The sequence below is a fragment of the Rhinolophus ferrumequinum genome, chromosome 7, assembly GCF_004115265.2.
Source record: "Rhinolophus ferrumequinum isolate MPI-CBG mRhiFer1 chromosome 7, mRhiFer1_v1.p, whole genome shotgun sequence".
NCBI lineage: Eukaryota > Metazoa > Chordata > Mammalia > Chiroptera > Rhinolophidae > Rhinolophus > Rhinolophus ferrumequinum.
This window is the reverse complement of record NC_046290.1, coordinates 64,346,213-64,366,247: the sequence shown is the minus strand read 5'-3', so window position 1 is coordinate 64,366,247 and position 20,035 is coordinate 64,346,213. Positions and strand designations below refer to the sequence as shown.

The 20,035-nt window shown below is 36.5% G+C and overlaps 1 protein-coding gene across 1 annotated transcript in view; it reads right to left on the bottom strand.

Annotated features, from left to right (window-relative positions):
* LOC117024608 (acidic proline-rich protein PRP33) overlaps window positions 1-20,035 on the bottom strand; it is an 83,673-nt gene that overhangs the window by 10,732 nt on the left and 52,906 nt on the right. The window contains exon 3 of the mRNA XM_033110020.1: window positions 9,783-9,845. Coding sequence (XP_032965911.1) covers window positions 9,783-9,845 — 63 coding nt within the window. The remainder of the gene's footprint in view (window positions 1-9,782; window positions 9,846-20,035) is intronic.

The window sequence follows — 20,035 nt, the reverse complement described above, 5'->3', positions numbered from 1 at the left end:
ATCATGTCTAAGAAGGATTTCAGCAACCTGTCCTCTGTCTGTGTAGCTGGTGGTAAGAACCCTCATTGTTTTTTAAATGTGTTACTTAAAAAATTCATTAGTCATTCAGCTTTCTATCCGGCCAAATGGATCTTACGGAGTCTAACTCAGTGCTGTAGGAAAGGAAGCAGAAAAACATGAACAACAAAGTTATATTCAGAGAAGCAATTTTTATCCCAAGTCCTAAGTGAAACCAAAATTGGAATGGGAATATTTGATCATTTTACTTTTCAGTTTCCCATAAGAGAAATGTTATTCTTCAAAACTGAATTTGCAATTTTCCGATTTCAAAGTGATATATTTTGGAATGTAGGAAAGTTCAAAAAATTCTGCACCTTGAACTCTAACTAGGCAACTTAGGAATCAGAAGCATGATTGCAAAGGAAAATGCCCAGGGATGCCACCTATAGTGTGAATAACCAACCAGGAAATCTAGAGTCCTAATTGAGATCAACATAAGTTTAGAATTCACTCGTGAGTTCTTTCCAAATAATGTCTTTCTTATTTGCTACTGTTCAATTAATAAATGAATCCCTTTAGCTATAAAAAACTGGCAAACAATTCCAGAAATCTGTACCACGTGATACATCTTGGTCACACTTACCTCATTTTGTATAAATAAACACTGCTATCAACTTAATTTTTTTTTTTGCTTTATCTGATATCCATTACATAAATCCATGGATTACACTGAAAGAGAAGAGTCATCTATGCAGAATCTCCACTTACTCAACACCCTCATAATCGTAACAGAAACAGCTCCTGTAATATCCCAATCTCCAATCAAGGGCCCCCAGTCAATCTGGAAATATCAGCCTAGACCCTTCTTCCAGCCTTCCCTTTGATGACGCTGCAACATCCAAGCTCCCACTACCTTGTAATTGCTTCTTCTTTGACTTGTTCACTGATTTCTCCTTCCTACCCCCTACAACTCCTTGGCATTTATCAACCTTTGCTTTTGGTTTCTCTCTTCTCTCTCTCCTCTCTCTCTACACTCTTTTCTTCAATACTTTGAACCAAGAATTTTGGCATTGAGGGTTAGAAAGGAAGATGGAATGGGAGCTTGAGCAATTTCAAAGGAAATATTTTAAAACCCTTTATGATGAGGAAGACTGAACAAATATGTACTTGAAAAAGGAGTCATTAAATAAAGAGTAAAAGGAAAGAGGGAATAGTTTGATCGAGTAAGGTCCTAGGAGAAGTGGGAAGAAATGGAGTTAGGACCTGCTTCCTCCAACCAAAGCCTCCCAAATGGTCCAGTGACCCTGCACCTGCAGCACTCTTAATGTGCTTCAGAGCTATGCTGTCCCCAGAACATGGCAGGGCAGAGATGGCCCAGGGGCTGGGGTGGGGAGGTCATCTAAAAAAGAAAAAATCAAAAAAAGAAACACTTGTCTGTGCCACGCCCTGCTACGCACTCTATAAGAATCATCTCAGCGTTACTCAAAATGTGCTCAGAAGACTGACATAAGAGTCATCTGCGGCAAATGATAAAAATACTGGTTGATCCCACCTTGATCTGCTAAATCAGAACCTCTAAGGATGGGGCCCAGGACTCTGAATTTGTCATACTCTCTCTAGGGGATTCTTCGGCATGTTAAAATTTGAGATAACTGCATTATCTCACGTAATGTCCTGGAAAATGAAGAACAGAGAGTTTTAAATAATTTTTTTATGATGCTAGCACACTGCTCTACACATTTACGAAGCATTCTGTACTAATGCTGATTAAAACATAAAAAAGCTTTGTGATGTCAGCTTCTCATGAGGTTTTGCTTTCACAAATGAACTGTTTTTCTAAAGTTATAACTAGTTGTTATGCACATTGTTATTTGATAAAACACTGTTGACTTTATGACAAGAATCACATGTATTCAGTCCTTAAATGATAAATGTGTCTTGCTATGGGCATGATTTCAGGTTATTGTCCCTATTGAATCAGTCATTCCCTTATCTTTGAGGAGCTAAGAAAGTCCAAAGAGAAAAATAAAACATAAACTTTAAAACAGGGTATTTCAGGAATAATATTTAATCAATCTGTCCATCAGGTTCTAGGACTTATGATCTACTCTGAAGTCAGAAAATTTCGTTTCCATTCAATTTCTTTGACATTTTGTGAACATTTGAGTCCAACATATAACACAATTTTTGTGGGACCTAAGGTGACAGGTAATTAGGCTCAGAAATTCAAAGTACTACAAAAAAGGATATATTATTGTATGATGTAATGTTCATATATTTATATGTCATTTTATAGAAGCAAAAAACTTATTGTTTTTATTAGCCATTCCATATTCAATGATATAACATTTTGTATATCACAGATTCTTAATTTAAAAGCATATTGTTTTCATATTCATGTTAAAGGTATATCCTTTAAATTAAAATTAACAAAAAATTAATTGAATAATGACACAGAAGTTCTCTACACTAAACATATCTATTGACATATGTTTCTAGGTGTTACACATAGTTTGTTTTAAGTCAAAAGGACTGCTTAGCTTAATGAACTACCAAACTTTCTTTCTTAATGGGAAAGGCTCTGCAATATATAATCAACAAAGGAATTTTACTCCTGTCTCATCCCGTGGTTAGAAATCAGTAAGGGACTCACTTTACTTGTCATGCAAGCTCTCTCTGTTGCCCTAATAATTAGTAATAATAATAATAATAAAACAATAGTAACAATAATAACAACAATAATATTCAGCTAACATTTATAGAGCATTCTATATGTCCCAGGCACTGTTCTAGACACTTCGTATAAATGGTCTCATTTATTTTCACATTAACTCATGTAGAAGCTATTATCTCCGTTTTACAGATGAGGAAAGTGCCCTTAGTAAGGCAAAGTAATTTGCCTAGGAACACAAACCTAGGAAGTGGCAGAGCTGTGATTCAAATCCAGGCAGTCGGACTCCAGAGGCTGCACTCAGCAGCTGTCTCCATGGACATCATGGATTGGTGGCAGACTAACTGGGTTGTGGGTGTGTCTCTTCAAAACTTCCATGGCAGATGAGAAAGAAGATGCTCTCACTATGATCTCAGAATGACACAGAGTTTTTATCCTGAATTTTGTAAATTTCCTGAATTTTTCTCAGAATTCAACCTGAGTATGTATCTTAGGATAAACAGGCTGTTTGAATATCTACAGAGGGTGCCAAAAAAATGTATACTCATTTAAGAAAGGAAAAAACTATTAAAATTATAATACTCAATATATACCGATAACAAAAGATGAATACAAGTCCCGTTTGACTTCTGCAATGACAAGAGGTGCTCAAAACGGTTACTATCAGCGTCCAGACAATTCTGATTATGGCAAACTACTGCTTGAGCAACGCTGACCAAAGTGTCCACTTGTATACATCTGTTTTGGCACCCCCGGTATATAATGCCTTGTGCTTTAATCAAAGGTTTTAAACTTAAATTCATGGCCTCTCATGAAGACCTATCTGACAGGCTCCACACAAAAAAATAATTCTAATACCTATGTAAACAAGTTTCACTCATAGGAAGGCATGCAGTAACCTAACTTATTTCATGACGTACATATGGGAGAAAGCAAAAGTACCAGAAACCAAACAGAAATCCCAGAGAAGAGTAGACATGGAATGCTTGTGATGATTAATTATCTACAAACTCAGAAACCTCAAGCCCCTCTGTTGAAATTAATAAACAGAATAGAATCTAAAATGAAAACCCATTTCATAGGATATACCCAAAGAAAACGAAAAAAGAGGAGACTTGATTCAAGAAGCTAAATAGTATCGTTATGAGACAATTCCAAGAATTCCTAGCATAAAATGCTTTCACTGGCAGTTTCTACTCTTCTTACAGAAGAGAACTTTACCTAAACACCAAGACAACCAGTTGCCAAAACTAGACAAAATCTTCATTCTATACAAAGCCAAAGGAACTCTATTGCAAAGCACAATTGGTGAACCATTATGAGCTCTGATACAGAGCAGGCCTACACCCCTGAAAAACCTTTCCTCTCCCCTGAATGCTCAGGCTCCTCATTCAGAAACGCAAGTATCTAGAAAATCTAGTGGTCATACCTCTGGGGTAGGAGCCCACTTCCTGAGGCAACCTACCTTTATTGCCCATCAGTGCTTCTCTTTCTAAGCCCGAGTCTCTTCTTTCTTAACTAAGTCAAAATTGTAAAACCTGAAAACCAACTAAGCAGAAATCGGAGTGGGTTCAGTGGAGTGGGGCAGGATGTGGGAGGACAGGGTTGTGGGCAGGGTGTGGCAGTGGTACGTTGCTACTTGGGAGAGTAGTTGTCCTAGGTAAAGTGGGTTTTTTGCGGGCAGAGGTAAGAAGAGCCTCATCAGCAGTACGTGCTAAGGAATGAAGTTTTTCCACGTAGTATTTCATTTCATACAGATGATGTTCGATACTGAAGCAAAACCCGTTAGATAGTGGGGATTTTACCAGGAGTGTGCACATCCACCTGCCAAACAGCTGTAGATCAAAGGAAATTCAGGTAGACTAAACATGGGTAGAGAACGGTTAAGAATGGCAGACTCATGACTGTTGACAAGCTCTAGAGGTAGACAGAGCTCTACTTAAATATGAGCAAACAGAATAAAGAAACCTGGTCACTAAAAAACACTTCAGAGGAAGGAAGAGAGCATCATTTTCATGAAGAATAAAAGAGATAGTAGATTTCACAAAATGATACACTACAAGAAGAAAATTTTAGAAAAAAATTTGCATCCTTAATAGGAAACAAGATGGCATTACCTCCATGAAACTTGAGTAGAGGGTTATAGATCCAAAGCAGATTGAGATGGAAAGAAAACAGAGTGAGACAAAAAAGAGAGATAAGAGGGAGATCAGAGAAGCGTGCAAATAAACTCAAAAAATAAAAAAGGTAAAATTTCAACCTGTACTCAAGTTTCAAAGAGCAGAAGAATTTAGATGATAGAAATAAAAATGTGTGGAGTAAACTTCAGAAACTCCCAGAATGCAAAGATTAAAGGTCAAAGAGAGAAAACTGTGAGGCAGACAATCAATGAATATCTACTCTCATAATATATGTCTGTTTAAAAAGAAATAAGAAAAATGAAAATAAGAGCAATAATTAAATAAGACATCCCAGGAAAAAAAATTAATAAAGATAAACACATACATAGGTATACCCTGATCATTTTTTTTAAATTGTAAGAACAAAAGAAAAAATATGTACCAAGACAGGAAAAACAAGCTTTCTAAAAATAAATTAAAATTAAGCTTCCCCAGACATCTTCGCTATAGCACAAAAAGCCAGAAAATCATGGAGCAACAGGTACAGAATAGAGGGAATAGAACTGTTATCCAAGAACATTGCACAATTTTTGTGTGTGTGAAGCAAGCAGAAAAACATGCTTAGCCCCACACAGACTCAGAAAGTCACCATCTGTACACCAATCCTGAGAAAGTTCTTTAAAAATGTTCTATTCAGTGAAGCATTAAATCAAAATTTATGAGTAGTTCTAAAAGAAACAGGGAGACTGCAGTCCAAAAGAATTTCAGTACTTCCCTTAGTCAGTTTAACCTCTCGAATCAGACACCGGTTGAATTCTGGGTTGGCTGCTAGAGTCTGAATCTCTAAGTAAGCCTGGTGGAACTGCCTTTGGTGTACCTCTTCAGCTTTGCCTCTTTCTTGGCACTGGACATAAGCTTGTGCCGCCACAATCACCTCCCACAATTAATATGGACTCTTGTCATGACCCATAATCCCTTAAAATGATGTATAGTCGTCCAGTTTGCTCATAACATCCAAAATTTGCTAATAACTGGTAAATAACTTGCTTGTCCCAGAAGACTTATGTTTTTCTCCTTCAAAAACACAGCACAAAATAATGGCCAGATTAAATGCTATATTAAATGACAAGATTACTAGAATAATGATTTTCTACATATTTAAAAGTCACACAGCATCACTCGTCTATTAAATGGCAAAGATTGATCTTTCATGAAGCACATTATTTATGATTTTCATTCTAGGCCTTGTTAGTGATGTTCCCTTGTTATCTCAGCTTAAAAATAAGATACATGCAGAAAAAAAGTTGTAAAGAAATATACCAACATGTAAGTAAGTGGCCATCTCTCTAGAAGCTAGAATTCCAGATGATGATATTTTTTTCTTTAAAGTCTTCAGTGCTTATTAAATTTTCCTCAATGACTATATTTTAGCTGTATGCTCATTCAAAAGTTATTAAAATCAGTATATATAATAAGTACGAACACAATATTATCACATTTGAGAATACACACAAGATTTTGTAGTAGTAGTTATAACTAAGTGGTAAGACTCTGGGTAATAGGTTTTTGTTGTTGTTGTTTTCTTTTCTTACCTTTTCCATAAGTACCCATTACTTTTGTGATTAAAAAGGACTAATTTCATTAAGAGGAAAAAATGTGAAAAAAGAGTTGGCGTCATTCAATACTTAATTTATGCATTTTAGAAGAAGGTAAGGTAAATACTGAGGAAAAGAATGCTAACAATGCTATCATGCTGAAAAAAAAAACAGATCAAATACCTTTTCCTTTAAGGCAGAATTTCTATTCTATTTATATCTCCCATTCTTTACCCATAAAAATATATCTATTATTAAATTTCAGTTCTTAAAATTGGCTCTGTGAGACGATGCCTGTCTTACACTTTAAATTCCATTCCTCAGGACTTCCCTGAAATATGTTGCGAAAATGCTCACACTCCCCCAGGGTGGCCAGACGTGTCAGTTAAATACTTTAAATAGATTTGATGGCAGGTTTGGAAAGACTTCCTTGTTCCACTGTATTTAAAGGAACGGATGTTAAATGTTTTCATTTTTCTGCTCTCTAGTCATTTTATCTTTGGCTTGTTAGTCCTTACAACGTTGGGTCTTATAATTCCTCTGCACCTGAGAAAAACTTAAATTCATAATGATTGGTATAAACAGACAAATATGTTCTCAGAGACACTTACTCAATTCCACCAAGCATTTGCATTGCAAAAGCAACATGAAAAATGGTATTTTAAAATTGCCTCAGATATGTTAGCATCACTTAATGGCTACCTAAGGGTCATATTCCAAACCAGTAAGAACTATTTGTGATCTAGCAGGAGAGAAATCACTCTGAAATTCACATAGCTGCATTCACCCCCAGATACCTGTACATACTCGTATGACAATATAATAGTGCTTCTTACCTAACCCGAATCGTTTCTCTCCTGGTTATGACTTCCCAAAGTCCTCCTCAGTACCCTTTTTTTTGCACCTCCAAATGAAATGCAGCTCAGTAATAAACGGCAAAGAAAAAAATGCCAAGGAGTACCCCTGAGCATAGAAAGCAAAGTTTCAAACTGACTTCGTTTCAAAGGCCTGGGACTGTCCTTAGAAGCCTAACAAGTATGTTTGCATGTGCTTGGGGACAACGCATTATTTAACCTTTGGAGGTACATGCTAGTTTGGAAATGGAGCACCAAAACCCAAACTAAGCTTCCTAATCTCACTTCTTGTTCAACAAAGCAGTAGGTAAGAAAATACCTGGGAGAAACAATCAGTTTCGGGAAATCTTTTTCTGGTAATCTTGAGAAGAAAAGAGAAGCCATGGATGGAAGGCAGAGCAGGTAACAAATCCAGATTGTACATGGTTTTATAATTGTGAACACAAAGGCTAAAAGAATGCCTAGTGCAGGATGATTTCCTTGAATTGTCCCCAGGGCCACAATATCTCATCAATGACTTATTTGCACATTATATAATGAATCAGAGATATGACATAAAGACTTAGAGACTCCTTAGAAACAGACCAGATTGGAAATATACCTTGACTACCAAATCATCCCACCCCCAGACTTGTCCATCCTATCAGATATATATGGGCAGAATGTGGTGGGAGAATAAACAATCTTCAGTCTCAGACTATATGAATCTCTACAGTGATTTACACCGTGGGAGCAAGGAAAAGCTTCTGTTCCCTCTGCTTCTGTTGGCTGGGACAGAGCAGAACAGGCCACGATGTCCAGGCTCTGACACAAGCACAGAGGCTGTAAATCTGAATTTCTCAAAAGTATTATGAAACAATGTTGGAATTGCCTGAACTGCTGATAAAGGTATGAAAAGTTCCTTCTTCCTCTTCCTGAGGTAGAAGTTCAGCCTTTCAGTTTCAAACTAAAAGTACAGTCTATCTCCACTGATACAGACACCTCAAATTTTTCCCTGGCTGCATTTGTAACAGGGCTCCTTATCAGTTTTCCCAAGCCCTTTATAAATATGGAAATAGTCAGGTACTTTATATTCTCGATATTATAAAAAGTCCTAACACTGTGCTAGCAGTGGCGGTCTAAACCAACAATGCCTGTACACTCGAGATGTAATATTTAAGCTTCCACATAATAACATAATTAGTGAGAATGAGACTATAAGAACTAGCCTACTACCCACCTGACGTATTTGAAAAGATTTCCTTTCATGTGCAAATAGTTTAATCTTGGTTAATATTAATAGAGAAGAACATCTATAAACACTCTTCCCTGATCTGGAGAATAAGGAAATACTGTAGTTTTCAAACAGGAAATTATTTGATAGATAACTTATCTGGGAATACATTTAAAGGGTAGGGTTGAATGATATGTAGATTTTCATGCTTGTAGAAAAGAAAAATGTGGTTTCTCATATGGAAATTTAGTTTTTAATAATTCAACCAAGAAATAGGATACAATCTTAATAAAAGTTAACTTTTGCTTTTCAAAGAAACATTTGCCTTCCATAGGTAAAAAAATTCACTACATATTTCTTCGTGAGAAATAATCTAAATTATATTTTCTTGGGTATTGGTAATGGAAACGATAGTAGAAAGCACGGAAGCAAATGTTATTGCAGAATCCCTGGCAGCTATTAGCCATAAAAGACTCTTTACAATATGGAATATATTGAAATATAGTTCAGAAGTGTAGAAAATAAGGAGGAAGAGGAGCTAAATTTCTGAAAACATGTTGATAATACAGAGAAAAATAAAATGATCACTTTATGCTTTGTTTCTAAATTTCCTCACACCTTTTAGGACCTGGCTATTTTACAAGTTGGAAATGACACAATTTCTATTGAATGAAAATGAACATACAAACTGAAATTTTAGAAGGTAAAAAGCAGCCAAAGGGAGGCAAGCATTTTTTGAAGGACAGCATTTTCACATGACCCTTCCACGGAGAGGAAGGCCAGTGTTGACACTGCACATAATGGTGCATCATTCGGTGAAAGGAGAAATTCACAGGCTCTCAGAAAACCCATCTCAAAGTCAAGAGATTTGGTTTTACTACTATTTGCACAGAATCAATCCAAATAAAAATAGTTCTTTCTCTCTTCCTTTTGTTTATGAACCTGAATGACGGGTTAATCTAGGCCATCGCTGTCCTCCTTTCACAGGGCACTCTCATGAAAAAAGACTTCCTTTTCCCTGCAGTGTGTGGTTTCTCCTTATCAACGTGCCATGTTCAACAACAAAACATTTAAGATTCACCAATCCCTATAGGGAAAACATCCTGAACAACTGAATTTTATTTCTGACGGTTCCTTTTCCAGGTGTGTTTTATTTTTCGTTTATTTTTTTTTTAATGATTTCCACTTGTATTCTTGAATCAAATCTGAGTTAAAACTAAATGTGTCAATATTCCAGTAGGAGCTGTTTGCTACCTCATTATTTGTTTGAAGACAGAATTCACAATTGAAAAGCAACAGAAAATGAAAACCCCATATTGTAGAAATTACCTCATCTGATCCTTTCTTGTCTCCTGACCTGGACGGCGATCCACTGTTTTTATCATTGGCGTGCTATTAAAAAAAAAAAAAAGATAATATTTAATAGAGGGAGGTGATACAAAATGATATCATAGTGACTTTAATCCCAAAGGGCTAAATATAGAGAGTGTCAAAAACAGGGACCCCTTTAATCTTCCTCCTGAGAATGTTGATAAGTCTACACCAATGTGGGTGGCTTTCAAAACTCAAGGGAAACGATAGACATTCATTTGGGATATAGAAAGTCAGTCTGTAATTAACCAGACACAGATCTGATAGCGCTACCACCGGCGGCATCTCATCTCCTATGAAATGTCTCGTGGAACTTTAAAGCCCAAATTGCCAGCGTGGGAGACGTCTGGTCCCTCATGGAGATGAGATGTCTGAGGACCATGTTGAGGCCTAAAGCCATACGTAAGCCTCAGTCCAGCATGGGCAAGAGGGAGGACCACGGCGTACAAGTCAACCATCACTTCCGATGGCTCTTGAGACTTCCCTACAGCGCTGAGTATTCACCAAGGCAGAAAGATAAACCCTGAGGTGGAACGACCATACCTACAACTTCTATTTACTATGACTTTAGAATTTCATTATGTCCACAAACAGAATTATCTTTCCCATTAGGACGCTGGGGATGAATACTAGTATTTTTACATGTTACATAAAAGTTTCAAATAACTTACATGCTCATTTGTTTTGATGATAGGACAAAATAAGTCATAAAGTGTATTATTTTGCTTGTAAAATACAAAAAGGAAATTGCACGCTCCTGAAAAGAGGATACAACAATTATTGTTATTATTATTTTATTTTTTTGCAGGATATGCAGAAAAGTAGGAAAAGGGACCCCAAATATAAGAAAATAAAAGCTCATCATTGGGATCAATCCCAACCACCTTCAGTTAAACTGACATATGAAATCCCATTACATTCCCTAGAGTAGAGTCATAACCTGGATTTGTAGATCAATGAAAGTATTCGAATTAAGAAGAATGGCAATAATAGTAATAGTAGTAATAATAATTTATATCATTCTTTTTTACTCATAAGGCACTTCCATGTACATTCTTATTTGACAATAAAAGAGGTTCATGTGATTTTGCAGATGAAAAAACTAAGAATAAGAGTCATCTGGTGTGCTTTTCACAAGTACATACACCTACTAAATGGGAAAAGTTTACAAAAAGGTTTTCTGCCTTAAAATCTGTTGTTTGTCACTAGAAGATGCTAAATGAAATAAGATAATATTCCCCTTTAATCCTATCAACAGATGTTTCAGTTAAAAAAAAAAAGGCCAAGGAATACCAGACACATGGCTGAAATTTTTCAATAATTCTTTGTATAAAAAATTAGGAAGAAATCACTTTCACAAATGGAAAATCCTTCCCCAAACGAAAGATTCTCATGAATTAGTGGACGCAATCCACATCAGAGCAGGGAGGCTGCACCAGGGTGCTGAATGAAGCCCTCTACAGGGCATGTTTTACCTCATGTCCCAGGCAAGGGTTTGTTTGTCCACAGTTGAGAATAGTTAACGAATCTTTAAAAAAAAAAAAAAAAACAAAGGAGCCATTGAAAAACCCACATACATATCAGAGCAAGATGGGAATAATAAGTTTTAGAATAATTGGTGAGCAAAAGATTCCTAAAGGTCAGACATGCGGGAAGAACTACACAACGTTTGGAGATAAAATTTGAGAGGGACAGATCTGCACTGACAGAGATTTAGCTAATCTGTCTCCTTCCAGAACTTGTATATTTTGAACCATGATATCACATTCATTTATTATCTCCAATTCCGTGTTTTTATGAGGTTAGCTATGGTAACAACACAACAGTCAATATTCACTGTTTGAGCACACCATTTACAGTGCCTCATTGACTTGTCAGGAGGTGTTATTATTCCACTTTACAAATCAGAAACTGAAAAAGGCAATTTGCTCTTGTCTGGTATAAGGTTCCATGTTCTCTACAGGGTCTCACTCTGCTTCCTGCTCATGGGGCAAATATATATTATGATTTATTACCCTACAGTAAAAGTACAGCCTTTGCTCTCAAAAATATTGGTATACAGATATTTTTCTTTATACATTTTTTAAAAGTTGTTTCCTGGTGGTGTTCCAAAATTGCAGTCCTTCAGATTAACCAAGATCAGCACTCACTTGCCTCCAATGAATTACTCAAAATCCTTCAAAATTATGTAGGTTCCATACATTTATACAATGGAATATTACGCAGCCATAAAGAAGAAAGAAATCTTACCATTTGCAACAATATGGATGGACTTAGAGAACATTATGTTAAGTGAAATAAGTCAGACAGAGAAAGACAAATACCATATGATCTCACTTATATGTGGAACCTAAAGAAAAGAATAAATGAATGAACTAATGAGAAACAGTCTCAGAGAGAGAGGAAAAACTAAGGGTTGCTAGATGGGGGGCGGGGATAAGGGGGAAGGTGAGGGGATTAGAAAGCACAGTCAGTAACCACAAGATTGCCATGGGGTTACGAAAGTCAATTTGGGGAATGTAATCAATAATGTTGTAAAGATTTTGTAGGGTATCCGATGGACACTTGTCTCGCTAGGGAGACCACCTCAGGGATGATGTAGAGGACTGATCGCTGCACTGTACACCTGAAGCTGAAGCTGAACAATAATAAATGTCAACTACAATTTTATATATATATATATATATATATATATATATATATATATAGTTACAAGAAGCAGAGTACAGCATTAGGAATAGAGACAGTGGAAATGTAACGGCTGTGTGCAATGTCAGAGGGATAGTGGATGGGGGAGGGGGATATCCCTTCACACTGTGTAAGGGATATAAATGATAAATGTCTAACTGTTACATTGTTTTGTACACCTAAAACTAATAAAAAAAGTTAAACAAAAAAATTATGTAGGTTCCAAATAATAGTTTGGGAGGGATATATATATATATATACATATATATATACATATATATATAATATTTTTTAAAATGTTGAATTATAATGATAAATTATAAAATTATGTATTGTAAGAATTGGTATTTTGTGATTTCAAAAGAAATATTTGCTCTCAATAGAAAACTTTTTTATAATATACAAAAAAATGGCATAAATAAATATTGCTTATAAATCAAAGGGCAACATTTTTTAGGAACTGTATGGATTATATTTTTCCAGTAAATTTGGGTTTTTTTAGTCCAGCTTTTTGTTATAAAATTTTTCTACTCTATAGAAAAGTTGAAAGAATAAATACAATGAATGCCATATTCCCACCACTTAGATTGGACAATCAACATTGTTGCCATATTTTCATATTTTCATAGACTTTAGATAGATCTATCTATATTTGATCTATCTACCTGCATTTGAAAGTAAATTGCAGATATCTTGAAACTGTACCCCTAAACATTTTACCAAGTATCTCCTTAAATTAAGGACTTTTTCCCACATAACTTCAACACCACCATCATTTTAAGAGAATTAACAAGAATTACTAAAGCCATTCACTTTCCAGTAAATAGTAATTTTATGAAGAAACCATTGCTCTGACCATTTCTTGGGGCTTATTCAATATTCAGCAGTCTATTAATGAGGTAAAATCCGTTATCTTTTCACTGAGAGAGATTCAAAGTGCCTCATTTTTTCATCCATGGAATAATTGGGCACTTTCAACATAATTGAGCTGGTGAAATGAAATATTTAGGAAGGATGTATGTCAAATTTGATCTGGCTTAGAAACCTGAAGCCAGGACTTTCTAAGGGCAAAGAGAGAAAACTCTGTCTACTACTGCTACTCTGTCTACTACTGTTCAGAGGCAGGGAAACAAATCAGGTAAAGGGCTTTTCTCACCCTTCAAAAAGCAATGATTTTCCACACTATTGCCAGCCCCTGACATCACCACATATTTGGCAAGTACAGCTGCCCTTGTCCTAATTCTAGGAGATAACATTTATATGTTTAAAATCTTCTACCATAGCCAACCCATAAACTTGTCAGGAAATCAACAACAGCTAGGACCAATAAGGCCTGGAGCCTGTGCTTTCACCCAAGTAAGGAAGGACCTTCCAGCACTTGGGTACCCTTGTTACTCAGAAACACCCTGATGCAGCACAGACCAGGGTATTCCTTGCACAGAATAAGATAAAAATCAAACAAACGTTTACACACGCAAAAGACAGCAGAAACAACTGAACTTCTCCAAGGCCAAGCCCAGCTATGAAAGAACCCAATGCTAGTGTGCTTCTGAAATGTTTTTAACTAAAACAAAAACAATTCTAAAATTAACTTGAGGTGATGCTTTTACCACCCTGTGACTGTATTAACAAATACTGAATTATATGTTTTAACCGGATGAATTTATGGTTTGTGAAGTTTATCCAAGTAAAGTTGCTTGAAAAAAACAGTAAAGGTTATTTAAAACAACTCGAAAATTTTCCTTCTTCAACTTAGAGAAGGCCATAGAGTTCAATATTTGCATGTCTAGCAATAGCTGTAGCAAAATCATTAAGCAATAAAAGGTGATCTTGGTGCCCTCTGGACTTGACCAGGGCACACAGCTCAGGTCTCACTGCACGACCGCTGCATCAACTGAGAAAGGCTTTTTCAGGGCCTCCTGAGGATGCGAAAGACTTCGGTCAGCTGAAGGTCCCATCCTTCCGTGAAGGCCACAAGCCCCTGGAGCACTTCTGGAAACACTCACGCCAGAGCCCAGAGATTTGCAGTTAGTTTGTCCAGGGCAGGGCCTGGGCTGTAGATATTTTTTGAAAATTCCCCAGCTGATCCTAATATGCAGCTAGGATGGGAAACCACTGGTTTGGGGCGGAGATCTGTGGGCACCATGACCGAAAGTAGAGGTGTCTGCTCCTCAGATCATCCCACTATGATGATTTGTGGGCACCAGGGGGCCTTCCCCTGGTCAGCCAGCTCCTGGCTTCTTGGGGAAACTGATTGCTCTATGAGGGAGCACGGGGCCCTGTGTTCACACCAGCACTTCCTGACTAATTCTGAGCCTTGCTGTATGTGTGGCAAATCATAGCTGCACATCTGCACATAAGTCTCTATTTTCTTACTACAACAAATTAACACTTGATTGCAGACTCTTGTTTACTGATTACTTTAGAAACATGCATTTTGCCTTCCCCACCACATGGTAAATTAGATTTTTTTTTTTCCTAGTCCTGTGGTAAGGGTGCGACAAATAATTCTTGATCGAATGACTACATTTCCACAAACCTCTCTAAACATTCCCTGTCAAGCACTTTTGCTCTTTTCAGGTCAGTCAACTAGATAAAAGGTAAAAAAGCTGAAAAAAGAGCTTGAAAAATTAAGAGACGATGTGCAAGTTCATATTTCCTGCCAAATCTCTTAAAATTGATTCTTGTATATATTTTTTGCTAAAACAAAATTGTTCAGCAAACAAGCAGAAGGACTAAGATGTAAAGCTGGTTTTGCTTTAAAACAGTCGCCATGGCACAGATCTGGGCCTGTCAGCCTCAGGTGAACTCTTGCCCTCAGCCTGCTCGGTTGGTATAGCATGGACATTTGCTGGCTCCCTTGATGGAGGGCCTCAGGCTGGGTTGGACCAGTGGGAGGCACTGGCAGGAGATGAGGTGGTGGGGTGGGGGGCGTAATTCCCCCTCCTGTCTGCCTCTCTGCAGTAGAGTATAGGCCAATGGCGGTTCCAGCTTCCACAAGGTGATCCAGCTCCTCCCTCCATCTTTCCGGCCTAGGAATGGTAGCAGCTCCCTGCAATTTCTAATCTCTGCGTTGCCTCACCCACTCCAGTTGGCTTCTTCTATTACCTGGGTAACCAACTCCCTGCATTCCATTCCCTGACAAACTCTAATGGGACAGAAAGCGTAGGGATCTGAAAGTCTACTCGTATGTGACCTTAGAAAAATAATTTAAGTTTTCTGGGTTTTTTTCCTTTGTAAAATGGAACTAATGGTACCTACCCCAGGGGCTGGCATGTTTATGAAACGAGCTTATGATGTTAATGAGGAGCCTGGCCCATTGCCTGGTTCGTTTTAAGAATACAATAAAAGTTATTCCACTCCCTTCTTTTTCTCTGGCACCAACCCGATTGTGGTGAATTATGATATAGTAAAGTGAATATGAGAAGCAGGCAAAAGTTTAAAGGTTTGCTTTTCTCAAGTGTTCCACTCCCTTCCTTTTCTCTGGCACCAACCTGATTGTAGTGAATTATGAGATAGTAAAGTGAATATGAGAAGTAAGCAAAAGTTTAAAGATTTCATTTTCTAAGACTATAAATATTAGAGCAGAGACTTACTTTTTACTTTTGGTACGTACAAAGGAACCAGGTTCATCTGGTAAGTTTATGTTTAGTACTTTGTCTATCTCATGATTGTGTTTTCTATTAGTCTCACATTTCCATATTATATTTCCATATTATATCTAAGATAGTAAATATACAGAATTCATTTTCCAAACAATCTACGCAAAGTTGGTCAGAGGGATGACATTTAAATATGCAATTCCCATATTTTAAAATACTTTGTAAGGGGTGTGAAGGCATGATTGGCACAATGTTACAATGTTGATAATTGCTGAAGACAAATGATGGGTATGTGAGAAGTTCATTAGTATATTATTCTCCCTTCTTCTGTGACAAAAAGTTTTGAAAAATTTAGAATCCTCTTGTCTTAAGATTATGTATCTCCCTAGAGTCACCCAAAAGCAATACCCTAGTCATTTTTCTTGGTTTCAATACTAGGAACCCCAAACTCATGGAGAAGGCTAGTGTGAGAGGTAGAGTTTATCTATTTAAGAAAAAAAAATCAGTGAGTACAGAAAGACAAGAAAATGCTGTATAAAAAAATGAAAATATCAATAAAGAGATAGATAACCTAAAAAGAAAGCAAAAATAAATTCTAGGGCAGAGAAATACAATAACTGAAATGAAAAATTCACTAGAGGGATTGCAAAGGCAGATTTGAGCTAGTGGAAGAAATATAGTAACTTTAAAATAGGACAATTGAAATTATTGATTCTGAGGAACACAAAGATAAATGGTAAGAGAAAAGTGAATAGAGCCTAAGGGACCTGAGGAACAGCTTATGGGAGTCCCACAAGGAGAGGAGAAGAGAGAGAAAAAAAGGCAGATAGATTATTTGAAGAAATAATGGCCTAAAACGTCCCAAATTTGATGAAAGACATGAATATAAACATCCAAGAAGCTCAACAAAGTTCAAGTAGGATGAACTCAAAAAACCCACAAGGAGGCATATTATCATCAAACTGGTGAAAGACAAAGAGAGAGAGAGAATCTTGAAAGCAATAAGAAAAAAATGACTTGTCTCGTACAAGGGATACTCAATAAGATTGGAGAGTTCTCATCAGAAAACTTAAAGGTCAAAAGGCAGTGGGCCAAGTATTGGCAAACATTGGAAGAAACTGGAAACCTTGTGTACTGGTGGTGGGAATATAAAATGGTACAACCACTTTGGAAAATAGTAAGGTGGCTCCTCAAAAAATAGCTAAAATTGAAGCAACCCAAGTGTCCATTGACAGATGAATGGATAAGCAAAATGCGATATACACACACGCAATGGACTATTATTGAGCCTTAAAAAGGAAGGCAATTCCGACATATGCTATAACATGGATGAATCTTGAGGATATTATGCTAAGTGAAATAAGCCTGTCACATGAAGACAAATACTGTACGATTCTACCGTGTTTCCCCCAAAATAAGACCTAGCTGGACCATCAGCTCGAATGCATCTTTTGGAGCAAAAATTAATATAAGACCCAATCTTATTTTAAAATAAGATTGGGTCTTATAATAATATAATATAATATAAGACCGAGTCTTATATTAAATTTTGCTCCAGAAGACACATTAGAGCTGATGGTAATAAGACCGGCTGGGTCATATTTTTGGGGCAACACGGTACTTACATGAGGTTCCTAAAGTAGTTAAAATCATAAGGACGGAAAGTAGAATGGTGGTTCCCAGGGGAGGGGGGAGAGGGAAATGGGGAGTTACTAATTAAAGTTTCAGTCAAGCAAGATGAATAAGCTCTAGAGATCTGCTGTATAACACTGTACCTATAGGCAACAATAATGTACTGTACACTTAAAAATTTGTTAAGAGTGTAGGTGTCACGTTAAATTTTCTTACAATAGAATGAAAAAAAAGGGAAATGGTAAGGAATACAGATACTCGGATACCATACTATCTATTTGAGTGCATATATGTAAATCAAATGAGGATGCATTGTTCAATGGGCATAGAGTTGCAGTTTTCAAGATAAAAAAAGTTCTGAAGGTAGATGGTGGTGATGGTTTCACAAGGTTATGAATGTATTTCATTGCACTGAACTTTACACTTAAAAAGGGTAAATCCTATGTTATGTATATTTGACCACAATAAAAAAAAGAACTCACAGAGAAAACAGAATGAAGATAGACTGCTTAGAGAAGTCCTGTATTGCACTGAGACAACCTACTCAAATTAATTACCCAGCCATTCACCTTGGAATCTCAAATGACCACCCACTGTTTCCACACCCAGCCAGCTACATCATTGGTTAAAAAGCACTTGTAGAAGAATATAATTAACTTTCTGGGAAGTATCAAAATTGATTAAAGAGCAATATCATCAGATGTCACTCTTAGTTTGAAAGTCTTATCTGCAATAGGAAGCAAACCAATTCAGAAACTGCCAACCAAAAGAGGATAGCATCTGACCTCCATTCTCCCAACACCCTAAAGCTTGTGCCCTTTTTGCAAACACTATAATTTGCATTCCTTACTCCTAAACATCACTGCAGCCAAGTGGTCTGTCCTGCCATGGAAGACTTGTGACACTCTTTCCAGACTGGCTGCAATGATGGGTCTCCCAAATGACTGGGCTCCTTGATCATGCTGCCACTGGACCCATCAGTCTAATTAGGCTAAGAAACACCTTTAATTAACATGGCCTAATGGAGACAACTTATGACTCAGGAACGCAATTACTGGTGTAAACCAAATTTACTCTCCAGTATGCTTCATCATTATGAGGTTCATAAGATGTTCTTCAAATCTACCATAAAAAAACCACTTTTTTTTAATATGCTCACATAATTTTTCAGAAGATCAGTGATATTGATGGTATTCAATGTGAAAACATACACTGTAATGTTTTACTGACTAGCTTTATGTAGCATTTCCTTAAACACATCACAGATATATCTTGTAATTATTTTATTTCATTCTGCCTAAAATTTTATTTAGGTCATTCACAGTCTTTTTTGGTATTTAAAGGATACCATTAAAGATATTTTAGTTATAGAATTTACCAAAAGCATGATATACCTGGGGTGCAAAAAAAATGTGTACAAGTGGACACTTTGGTCAACGTTGCTCAAGCAGTAGTTTGCCGTAATTCGAAGTTTCTGGACACTGATGGTAACCAGTTTGAGCACTTCTTGTAATTGCAGAAGTCAAATGTGACTTGTATTCATCTTTTATCGGTATATATTGAGTATTAAATTTTAAAAGTTTTCCTTCTATGTGTATACATTTGTATACAAATGTGTATACATTTTTTGCCACCCTCAGTATATAATATATATATAACACACATATAAATATACATATATTTGCACATATATCATGTATGTGTACATGTTATAAATTGGTCCATGACCCTTTACGGGATTTATTGGTTGGCTTTTATGTGTTTTGCTGTGGAAAACTGGTCCTTCACTACATTCTCAGAATGGTCTGTCATCACCCCCTCACACCAAACAAAAATGGTTAGAAATCTATGTCTACAGCTGTGCTGTCCAATACGGTAGCAATTAGTTATTCATGTCTATTGAACACTTGAAATGTGGCAAGTGTGAACTGGATTTTGAAAAATTAATATGAAAAGGAAGGTATAAAATGAATGATTTGGACATTGATTACGTATTGAAATAATAAAATTTAAGATGTAGTGGGTTAAATAAATTATATTATTGACATTAATTTTATCTGTTTCTTTTTGCTTTTGTTAATGTGCCTACTAGAAAATTTGAAATTGCGTATGTGGCTCTGTAATTGTACTGCACAGCACTGTTTTAGGAAAAGTCAAAGTTTGGTCATCGGCACGTTGCTACTTCTAGGAGGTTCCCACTAGCAAAATATTTCTATGATACGATAGTTCCAAAACTGGCTTCTAAGAGAGGTTTTAGCAAAACTGTCAGACTACGTCTAAATGTAACAG